This window comes from Chelonoidis abingdonii, chromosome 19 (assembly GCF_003597395.2).
Source record: "Chelonoidis abingdonii isolate Lonesome George chromosome 19, CheloAbing_2.0, whole genome shotgun sequence".
Lineage (NCBI taxonomy): Eukaryota > Metazoa > Chordata > Testudines > Testudinidae > Chelonoidis > Chelonoidis abingdonii.
The window spans coordinates 5,245,961-5,258,039 of NC_133787.1; the positions used below are offsets into that span (position 1 = coordinate 5,245,961).

A 12,079-nucleotide genomic window follows, 5' to 3' on the forward strand; every position below is an offset into this window, starting at 1 on the left:
ATTTATTTCGTTTTTAGTCTTTTCTATATTACTAAAATGGCCCTTTCATTTTCCAGCTGTTATCATTATTCCAGTACTGGTACACTCAACTTCCCTTCCACTCTGCTACCACTGACAACTGCAGCTTGCAAGGTAGATCTTTCTGCTTATGACTGGTGAAAACCAGCAGGGAGTTGTCAGCTTCATTGTTGCTGGAGACTGATTAAAGGGTACTTGGAGAGGTTCTCAGTGCCATCTTTACTTTTAAATGGGAATGCACCTCCTGGATGAGGCAGAAGATGGGAGAGACTGTAAGTAGCCTCTCCACTGTGCGTCCATCTACTTCCTCCTCCAAATCTCACTTTGGGCAAATGCAGTGCAATTTTCACAATGTTTATCAGGGGAACACAATCAAGAAGTTGATATTCCTAATGGAAAAGGAGTTATACAGTTCTTTTTATTTAAATAAAAGGCCTGTGTTATTATAGTAACCAAGAGACTCCAATGTGTTAACAGTTTAGTTAGACAGTTTATTGTCTCCTTTCAGCCTTAAATTCAAGAAGCCATCACTTGAATTAAGGACTTAGCGGCTACTGCCCAGTCTTAAACCTTTTTCACAGGGTAGTTCTGGAGAAGGTTACTGAAATGGTTGCAGAAGGGTAACTCTGAATTCAAACCTGGGTAGAGCAATGAGAGAGCATCAGTATCCTTGGTCAGTGATCTCCTTGTGATAGACAAGTCAGGTGTTCATGCTCATTTTATTAGATCTATCAGCAGCCTCTAATACCATTAACTGCAAGTGCTGCTAATCCACCTGGCAGAGGTGGCACTTTATTCATTAGTGGCTTCATTCCCTCTTTTTGGAGAGGTACAGTGGGCAGCTACCCATCCACCCCAAGAAAGATGGACCAGTGATGATTCCTAGAGAGAATTTAGGCAAAGGCTCTGAGGTGTAAAGAGTTGTCCTACAACTGAAGAACTCCAAAACTAATTTGAGTCTTAGAGACATCATGAAATATTAGTTTACAGACCTGCAGGCCGGATGGACCAATAGGTACTGTGTTGTGCTGTCTCATCACAAACCAAGCATTTGCAGGGCCTTTTCTCTGTGCTAGATTCTGAACTGTACCAAAAGAATCTTACTTAAGTTAGAGAACATTTCAGGAAAAACAAGCAAGAGACAAGGATTTCTTCTATTCATCCTACAGAAGGCAGAGCAAAACCACAAGCTCAGGAGAGAGGCAGGAATGCCAAGGTGTGGGCCAAAACCTCTGTGCTTTCATTGGTGCTCTTGCACAATTTGTGTGTGTGACACAGGTGAAAGCCCAATGCGTGTATGGCATAAAGTGAAGAGAGAATCAAGTGGACAGTGCAGTGCAACCAGACTTCGATACCTACTAAGATAGATGTGAAAGATCAGCAGGTGGCCTAACAGGATCACAGTCAACAGGCCCAGAAGAATGAGAATCCCAGCTAAGACCAAAATGGCAGGAGCTTGGGTCTCGATGGGAGCTGCAGGTAGAAACACAAACCAGATGTCCGTGTCGTTCTTTAATACTGAAAAAGAGAAACACAACAATGGAATGAAAGCACAGCAATAGCACACATCAGGAAAGGAGAGTGAGCAAGTTACAGTGGTGGGGACAGATGTGGGGCAGAGAAGTGGTGAGGCCAGAAAGTAAGGAGCTAAGAGGTGGAGGAAGAAGGTGACTGGGCCAGAGAACTAAGAGGGGGAGTAGAAGGTAAAGGAATGAAAACAAAGGAACTGGGGGGAAACAGATTGTCCAGACATTAAACACCACTCACTAATAAAACCTCATAGCTGGAAATACTGTAATTTCGATAAAAAGCTAGCTATAGGCCTGATCTGCTGTCCTGAAGCCCCAGAGTGCCTCTGGATCTTGCAGGCTGTCTAAGAACACCCTTGGAGAGCAAAGTCATTGGGCTCAGGAGGGAATCATTGGGGTCACAGAGATGGTTGCAGTCACATAATAGTTTGAGGCAGGGTAGAGAGCTGGAGGCTACTCTTGCACGTGAGAGCCCAAAGGAGTCCAAGCCCAGCGAACAGCTGAAGCCCAGGCATTTCAGCTGAGGCGCGGATCAGAAGCAGCTCTCACCCAGAGAGTGGCCAGATACCTTCAAAGTGCTGGTTGGTGCGCAGCATCATGGGGTTAACGAAGAACTCCACAAGGACATAGAACGCAATGAACAATAGGAGGACGAGGCCCAGGATGGCAGATATCACGCTGTTCAAAAAGAGCCTGCCAAGGAAGCATAACAGACCTCAGCATCTTCAGAGCAAAACGCAAAACCTGCTCCTTCAACAATACCACATACATACAAATAAACAACCCATCCTCTACTGACTGGAAGAAAAAGACAAAGGCAGTAAAACAGCTTTGTATACATGCCATCATTTTAGTTTCAGAGTGGTAGCCGTGTTCGTCTGTATCAGCAAAACCAGCAAGGCGTCCTTGCGGCATCTTAGAGACTAACAAATTTATTTGAGCATAAGCTTTCGTGGGCGAGAACCCGCTTCATTAGCCCACAAAAGCTTATGCCCAAATACATTTGTTAGTCTCTAAGGTGACACAAGGACTCCTCGTTGTTTTTGTATAATTTTACTGGTGCTCAGATACCTCAGTTATGGCTACTAGATCAGACCCTACCAATTTCACGGCAATGAAAAACGTGTCATGGACTGTGAAATTAGCCCTTCCTCGTGAAATCTGATCTCCCCCTTGCTGCTGGGAGTGCCCCAGCCAGGGGGCTCCTAGCTGCATGGTAGCTCTCGGGGAAGATCAGATCCACCTCCGAGTGCCTCCTCCTGCTGCAAGAAGCTCCAGTGCTGGGCAGCAGCCCCAGGGGTTCCTGCTGGAGGAGGCTTATGGAGATGGGTTCGATCTCCCCCGGCTGCTGGGAGTGCCCCAGCAGGGGGGCTCCTAGCTGCAAGTCACCGCCAGGCTGGGGAGGGACAGGATTTGTCTTTCCCCTGCAGGGCTGTTAGGGGATTGGGGGCAGGGAGATCAGACCTACCTCCAGGTACCTTTTGGGTTGGGATATCCACGGTTACAACACCCTGAAATTTCAGATGAAAACATCTGAAAACATGAAACTGGCCAATTTTAAAACCCTCTCACCATGAAATTGATCAAAATGGACGGTGAATTTGGTAGGGCCCTATAGATAACCATCTAGACCAGTGTCCAATATGTTGTACTGGAGTCTCAAAACTGTGGCCCTTTAGAGCAGGTGTGCCATAAACCGATAGCTAAGGGTTAATGTTTCTTTTACCTGTAAAGGGTTAACAAAGGGAACCAAACACCTGACCAGAGGACCAATCAGGAAACTGGGTTTTTCAAAGTCAGGGAGGCAATTTTTGGACTCTGGGTCTTTTGTTTGTCTCTCAGCTATGAGAAGGTTCTTTCTATCGTCTTATCTTCTGTTTCCAACTTGTAAGTACAGGTTGAAAAATAATATAGGCTTTTATGTTGTTTGGGAGTATTTACATGTGTGTAACTTGCTGGAATGTTTCAAATTGGATATCTTTTTGAATCATACTGTTTATTCATTTTTTTCTTTTAAGCAATTGATCCTGTATTATTGTCATCTTGATACAGATAAATTTTGATGTCTTTATTCTTTCTTTTGTTTTATTAAAGTTTTCTTTTTAAGTCTTTTGGTGAGTTTTCTCTCAGGATAAGCTCGAGCTAGCACCAGGGAATTTGTGGAGGGGGAAAGAGAGATAAAATCATGCTTGTTTGCCTTGTGTTTGAGTTTGTCTCTTGGAAGAGACGGGGACAGCTTCTTTGGTATTGTGGATGTAAAGAGATTGGCTCAATATCTCAAGGTTAAGCCCACGAAAGGAAAGCTAGGGGGAGAGGGAAGGGGAAGGGAAGTGGAGTCTTTCGCTTGCCGGTAAGACTCAGAGCTTCTGGAGTCTTGGGGTCTCTCCGGGAAGAGTCTGGGGAGAGACCAGAGGGCGCCAAAACCCCTGGAAATTTTGGCATGTGTGGCAGCGAGATAGATCCGAAGCTGAGATTACGCATCTGGGTTCATGCTAACACCCAGATTTTGGGACGCTAAGGTCCAATTGGGACAGAGGCTATTACATGTGTGCAGCGATGTGGAAGAGATAGAAATCCAGAAGGCAGTAAGGAATAGTTGCTTGTTTTCCTTTCCCGCTAGAGGGTTTTTAGCAGAGGAGAAGGGTTGGTTTAAAAGTAGCCAGAAGAATTTTTTTTCTGGCTGCTTGTGGAGGCTTGCAGTATTAAGCAGGAACGATAAGTGACATTAACGTCTATGTTACAATAGAGATTTCATGGAGATTAAGTACCCACAGCAAACACACACACGGGTAATAAACTCGTTTACTGGTTAGTCTGCAGTTCAACACGTCGCTAGCACGAAAAGATTAAACCAAAAAGGAGCTGCTAGCAAGAAAAAGAGTGTGTATTTTGATTATGATAGGAAAATGAATCTCCGGCACAAGGAATCTCTGTTGGCTAGAAAGGAGAACAGGTAGGGGAGCAACACTGCCCTACCCTCCTATGTGGTCCCAGGAGCAGCTCCTGAGCATTGCTCTCCTTTCCCTGGGCACCTACTAACCCCTAGCACTGCTTCACAAGCGGAGAAGAGAGAATAGCTGCGGACTGTCCCATTCCTGCCGTAGCACAAATGGCCACCCTCGCACCACACACCAGTTGCAACCCAGGAGTGAAGAAGAGCCGAGAACAATCACCAGTTACGGCCTCCGATCTTGCTCGACCCCAGACAGGTTAAGAGCAGACTCTGCATTGGCCTAATTCATGCCAGCTCCCAACAGTCCATAAAGGAAGTATACAAGCTGAGGATACCAAGCGAATGTGGATCAGTTACTGCCATTCCATCTGCACCGCGGGATCTGTGGGGAGGGAGGCACAGGAGACAGCTTGGCCAGCTGTATGCCATTGGAGACCCACAGATCCCAGGAGGAATCTGTGGGTATTGCCATCTCTTTGTTCTGAAGCACAAAGGAAGCAGAATGGATAGAGAATCGCCCCAAACACTGATGTGTGGCACCTTACCTTAGCCTTTTTCAAATACATATTCAGTGCTCTGCCTGAAAAATGTGGATACCACTTCCCTTGACAGACAGATTGCTGGAAGCAGTAACACTCCTTTCCTTTCCCCTCCCAGCACAACACATACACCTGGCCTCAGTGACCTCACAGTGCAACAACACATGTTTTTTCTGCTTTCCTGCTGTGCTGGCCTCCAGAGCAACACACATTGAAACTGGTGTGTGAGACAAGAGTGAGAAGGCAGAATGCTTTAAATGCCTGATCAAGCTAGGTGTATCTGCCCAAGCTGACGTGGGCTTGGCTACACTGGCACTTTACAGCGCGTGCAACTTCGCGCTCAGGGTGTGAAAAACACCCCTGAGCGCTGCAAGATGCAGTGCTGTAAAGTTCAGTGTAATCAGGCGGCAGCGCTGGGAGCAGGGCTCCCAGCGCTGCACGCTACACCCATATGGGATGTGTTTACAAGCAGCGTGGAGAGTCATCTCCCAGCGCTGCGGCTCTGACTACACTCACACTTCAAAGCGCTGCCAGGGCAGCGCTTTGAATTTCTAATGTACCCATAGCCTGTGATTGTCTAACCACTCTACGCCTCAGAACTTTTAGGGATGCCTGTACAACTTCCATAAGTATCTTAACATTGCTCAGAAGCAATATGAAAATATTTATTATTTAGCTTTTGGTCTGAAAGATCCATCACATGAAACACCCCCGGTAAAGCACCCTAGACATACATTTAAAATTACAAGAGATCAAAAGATACAAACCACAAATCATCCAAAACAGCAGTTCTTTTCCCCCCCCTATCACACACATCGTCTGATCACCACCCTTGTGCCCTACCTTGAGAGGGAGATTTTTAAAGACACAAAGAGCAGAGAGGAACCCACTCCTACTGAAAGTTGATTAGAGTTGGGCGTTAACGTGCCCTCTGTGCTTTGGAAAAATCTCCCACTAAATCTCCACGTGCACTTTCCACCAGACACGTGCCAACGCCCAGTCCTGGAACAATGCCACTCAATCAGATGGCTTTGCTACACCTGGCTATTTTGGACCTGGGGAAGGTAAGACCATCGCAGAGCTCCTTCCCTCTACAAAGAGGTGATCACTCAGACTCTGATCCCAGGCATTCACTATGCATCGTCAGTTACTTACAAGAGGTTTAGCATGGAGCAGAGGTCTTGGCAGATGTTACTAATGAAGCCCTTTCAATCCTCTAGGCCAAGTCTAGAGCGCAGCAGCAATTCTCAGCCTGAACATCACAACCCACTCCATTGTCTGGGCGTCACAAGCCTGACCCCATTTCAATTCTCTGATTTCTGCATGAATCAAATTTTATCTGGCTCCTTGCCAGCAGTAATCATAAAACTGCTGCACCAATTCTTGAGGTCCTCCATATGCAATGAGAATCATAGATTCATAGACTGTGGGCTGGAAGGACTTTGAGAGGTCATCAAGTCCAGTCCCCTACCCTCATGCAGGACAAATACTGTCTAGACCATCCCGAATAGACATTTATCTACTTACTCTTAAATATCTCGAGATGGAGATTCCACAACCTCCCTAGGAAATTATTCCAGTGTTTAACCACCCTGCTTAGGACTTTTTTCTAATCTCAACCTAAACCGCCCTTGCTGCAGTTTAAGCTTCTTGTTCTATCATTAGAGGCTAAGATGACAAGTTTTCTCCCTCCTCCTGATGACACCCTTTAGATACCTGAAAACTGCTATCATGTCCCCTCTCAGTTTTCTCTTTCAAATTAAACAAACCAATCTTTCAGCCTCCTTCATAGGTCACTTCTCACACCTTATCATTCTTTTGCTCTTCTCTGGACCCTCTCCAATTCTCCACATCTTCTTGAATGCGGTGCCCAGAATGGACACACATATCCAGCTGAGCCTAACCAGGCAGAGTAAGAGGAAGAATGATTCTCATGTCTTGCTCACAACACACCTGTTATGCATCCCAGAATCAGTGTTGCTTTTTGCAACAGCATCACACGTTGACTCATATTTATAACTCTTAGATCCCTTTCTGCCGTACTCCTTCCAGACAATCTTCCCAGTCTGTATGTGTGACATGATTTTTCCTTCCTAAGTGGTGCACTTTGCATTTGTCTTATTAAACTTATCCTGTTTACCTCAGACCATTTCTCCAATTTGTCCAGATCATTTCTAAAATTTGAACCTATCCTCCAAAGCAGTTGCAATCCCTCCCAGTTTGGTATCATCTGCAAACTTAATAAGCGTACTTTCTATGCCAATATCTAAGTCGTTGATGAAGATATTGATATCAGTTCAAAGCAATCGCAGCACAGGGTGGTTTTGAGGAGCTGAATATAAATTGGGCCACGATATGAGAAAGGCTGAGAAGTCCTCTACTAGCATTTCCTGGATGACTCTGCCCTGGTGTCAGAGGGCCAGACCCTTACCAGTAGTTCCTCTCCCCCACGCAGTTATTAAGCCATTTGCAATGATGATCAAAGCCACATACACACTTGTTGCAGGTTCCACAGTGTTTCGACTTGGAGCTTCTGCCAAAGAAAGGATCATGTTAATGCAGATAAAACCAGAACAACAATAACTCATCTTCATCTGGCTAGAGACCTTTCTTGTGAAACAAATGTTCAGAGAAGGGCTGGGCCTCAATGACAAAACTAACTAGGATCAGAAACACTTAAACACCATTTATTCACTTTTCTCTCACTGAATAAATGAGCTTTTTAAACAATGCACCTGTTAGAGCCTCTAGAGTCCACTGGGCATGCCTGCTCCCCTTCGCAATTCCTATTACTTGCAGTCTGCTTTGTCTGCTGGCCCTTCAGTTCTTTCACTTACTTTGCCCTACGCTGCACCTTAGGGCTCACTGCAGCTCCATCTTTGAGTTGGACCATTCTGGCCTCTATCCTTTGTCACCAACCAACGTATACAGCACGGAATTAGTATTGCTCTGGGCGTGAGCAAATACAATAAAGCAAAGCAAACACCCTCTTTGATTCATTCTTCATCCTGATATACCAATCTTTTCCTTCACCATCTGCCAGCACTCAAAGTTCACCGCACAAACATAGCGACAGATACAATGAAATAATCAAACAAAAACTTCTGGAGCCTTGATAAACTACAGCTTTGATAAACTATGCCCACTGGTCACCATATTTACAAAAGAAAAGCCTACTATATTTTTCTCCTTCAAATCCCTCCATAAAATTCATTTTTAGCACAGTTCCTACCTAGTGTTGCCAGTAGATAGCACATATGCAAGAAACAAGCTACACTGCTAATCTACATGAAAATGTGCTCCTACTGTTGCTACCACATGCTTCCTCTGCCCCATCCCTACCTGCTTGTTTGTTTTCTCCATCTCTTGCATCATCATTAATCAAGACTGCAAGCTGTGTAAGGCAGGGAACTCTTTATTGTGTGTTGGTAAGGTATCTAGCACAATGGGGCCCTGAACCCTGGTGGACCTCTAGGTACACTATAGTAACGATAAGAATCATAATCTCCAAGACACAGCCACCTTTACCAATATGATATATTCAGTATTAAACTGATAATACAGTGATCTGACAGCTCTTCTCCCATAGCCCAATGAAGTAAAAAAGACTTCAGTTGACATCAATGCCGCATTGCATCAGACACATAATCCCATGGGGACTAGCCTCTCTCGAGCCATAATGCTAAATATTCCCAAATCTGCCTTTTCTGAGTTTCTGAGGCCTTTCCCCCAGGTTTAGAGATTTCTAATCTGGAAATGACCACTAAGATGCTTTCAATCTGTGAATTCTTTACAAATTCTGCTACCACATGTTAGGCTTAAAGTCTCCCAAGCTAAATCTATCCAGCTTCAAACTGGTATCTGCCCAGAATCCAAATGCAAAGAAATTCATAGAATCACAGATTCCAAGGCCAGAAGAGACAACATCTAATTGGACCTCCTGTATAACAGGCCAGGGAATTACATGTTGCTCTCTGGGATTCAAGTAACACAGAACTAAACCCAACACAATCTCTCCCCCAAAACAGGAGCTCAATTGAAAATACAGTAGAGACACAGATACACATGGTGGAGAGCTCAGAAGTCTTTATGGTCATGAGTTTGGAGATGAGCACGTTATGCTCAGTTTGCTATCCCAAAGTCACATCCCTAAAGACTTTAGGGTACCCATACCACCTTGCAACTGTGACGAAGAAGAAAGAAAAAAACAAGGGGAAGGTCCTGGGTGGTACTTACACATCCACATCACAGACGTGGCAGTGACGGTTTTCAATGACATGGAAATGTTGGTCACGGCTGAAAGTGGTCAGCTGCCCTAGGTACTTGTTCTCTCGCACACTGGCATCAGCTGGATCAATGGAGACTGCAGTGAAATGAACCACTAGGTGGCAGATAAAAAACACTCCTGGACACTGAAACACATAGTTAAGGAATGGCTCAGAAGATTAACGCTCATGCTTATCATCAACAAACTAAATCCAAACAAGCAAGAAATTTATGGTCTGCAATTAGAAAGTGTTACATAGCTGATCACAGTATCACTCAAAAATCTGCTCCCCATTAGGACAGAGAGTTGCCCATCTCAGCCCCAATAAGTCTTTCTCCAGGCAAACTTAGCTAGGTCTGAAGGAATAATGCTTCCTGTGATCTTGTGAGGGAGTACCATTACCTTTCTGTTACAGAGATTTCAAAACACTTCACTTTACTTTCCAGTCGCTGTTCTCCTTTGAGTGGATTTTTGACAGGTTCTCCCAGGGGTGCCATCTGGAACTGGGGTACCACTGAGCCCTCTGACCCACCAGCATGGGCTCCCTCTCACACAGTACTGCTGTGACAAGCTGCAAAGCCCTTCAGCCTGCACTTTCACCAGCATTCACACAGCTAGGGACATACCCAGCTGCAGTTACACGCAGGCTCTCTGACCACCAGCTTCCCAGCCTGGAACCCCAGGGCAGCACCATCCTGCCCTGGTCAAATCTGGCCAGTATGTGTGTTTAATACCTGGCCCACCTCTCCCTCAATGTGAAGAGAGCAATGTACTCTTGTGGTAACCAAGCAGAGATTTTCCCCAAGCACTCCAGTCAAAGCTTATTGGTTTAGATTAAAACAAAAACAAGTTTATTAACTACAAAAGACGGCGTTTCAGTGATTATAAGTGATAGCAAACAGATAAAAGCAGATTACCTAGCAAATAAACAAAACACACAACCTAAGCTTAATATACTAAATAGACTGGATATGAATTAGCAGATTCTCACCCTGAAAAATTATACAAGCAGGCTGCAGATTCTTAAGGGGCAAGCTGCACTTGCTTTACACCTTGGACTCCCCAGGTCTTTCGTACATAGGCTAGAAATCCCTTTAGCCTGGATTCAGCCCTTCCCCCAGTTCAGTCTTTGTTCCTCAGGTGTTTGCAGAAGTCTTCTTGGGTGAGGAAGTGAAGAACCCCAAATGATGTCATTCCCTGCCTTATACAGCTTTAGCATATGGCAGGAACTCTTTGTTTCAAAGCTTGGTTTCCCAAATCAGTTTGTGGAAAAATACTGACATTCCAAGATGGAGTCTAGAATCATGTGGCCTGGTCACATGTCCTTGTAGAGTCATGGCTGTCTGAAGTGTTCTCAGGAAGGCTCACTAGGCGGGGGATAAGCTTCTCCCAAGGCCTACTGCTTTTCCTAATGGCCCATTATCCTGAATAGGCCCTTCCCCACCCACAATCTAGACTGAAAGCATCTTGTCTAATGGCCGTTACCCAGGTGTAACTACCATTTGAAGTACAGATACATAGTCAGTATTTATAACTTCAGATACAGAAATGATACATGCATACAAATAGGATGATCATATTCAGCAAATCCTAACTTTTCCAATGACACCTCACATGATTTATACAGAAGGAGACTAGTCTGTAAAAGGAAGCTTACTGGAACACTACGGAGGGTGAGATTTTGTCTGTATTCAGTATCAGAGGGGTAGCCATGTTAGTCTGGATCTGTAAAAGCAGCAGAGAATCCTATGGCACCTTATAGACTAACAGGCGTTTTGGAGCATGAGCTTTCGTGGGTGAATACTCACTTCGTCAGATGCATACATCTGACGAAGTGGGTATTCACCCACGAAAGCTCACGCTCCAAAACGTCTGTTAGTCTATAAGGTGCCACAGGATTCTCTGCTGCTTTTGTCTGTATATGGAACTTCCATATACAATCCCGTGAAACTGTCCAACTACTGGACAGATCTTCAGATCACTTTGTTCTGTCTGTTACTACTTGGAACCACTTAAATCCTACTTCCCTTATTTAATAAAATCATTTTTTACTTATTAATTAACCCAGAGTATGCATTAATACCTGGGGGGCAAACAGCTGTGCATATCTCTCTATCAGTGTTATAGAGGGCGAACCATTTCTAAGTTTATCCTGTATAAGCTTTATACAGGTAAAACGGATTTATTTGGGTTTGGACCCCATTGGGAGTTGAGCATCTGAGTGTTAAAGATAGGAACACTTCTTAAGTTGCTTTCAGTTAAGTCTGCAGCTTTGGGGCGCATGGTTCAGACCTGGGGTCGGTGTTGGAGCAGACTGGCGTGTCTGGCTCAACAAGACAGGGTGCTTGAGTCCCAAGCTGGCAGGGAAAGCAGGGGCAAAATCTTATAGTCTTTAGCACATCAGCTGGCAGCCCCAAGGGGGTTTCTGTGATCCAGTCTGTCACAAGGGCCACATGTACGTTTCCCCCACAGAGCCAAACTTTCAGAATGAAGTTAAATAAAAGAACTGTGGCTCTGATGCCACCAGTTCCTTTTGCTTTTTCAGGAATTACTACAAAAAATTGAGGAAGTTTGGATCTATATAGATAATCTACTTGAAGAGCCATAGTTCCTAGAAAGTAACTCTCCTTTCTGCAGCTGCCTATTACAGATCTCCACTACAATACTGGCTGTACCAATTCTCAAAGGAGATGGGTCTTATTATGGAGAGGGAGTTATTGTGAGTGCTGATTAAGTAAATACTGCTCTTCTTCATCAGATCTAGAATGTGTGC

General features: G+C 44.7%; 1 protein-coding gene across 5 annotated transcripts in view; it reads right to left on the reverse strand.

The window, feature by feature from the left end:
- The window catches only part of ZDHHC1 (zDHHC palmitoyltransferase 1), a 95,381-nt gene that overhangs the window by 55,599 nt on the left and 27,703 nt on the right, over positions 1–12,079 (reverse strand). For 4 of the 5 annotated variants that reach the window (XM_075073771.1, XM_075073774.1, XM_075073770.1 and 1 more), the window contains 4 exons: positions 9,276–9,451; positions 7,471–7,572; positions 2,116–2,240; positions 1,378–1,536 (listed from right to left, as the gene is read on the reverse strand). In XM_075073771.1, the coding sequence (XP_074929872.1) occupies positions 1,378–1,536; positions 2,116–2,240; positions 7,471–7,572; positions 9,276–9,451 (562 nt within the window). The remainder of the gene's footprint in view (positions 1–1,377; positions 1,537–2,115; positions 2,241–7,470; positions 7,573–9,275; positions 9,452–12,079) is intronic. The other variant, XM_075073773.1, reaches the window with a different exon arrangement.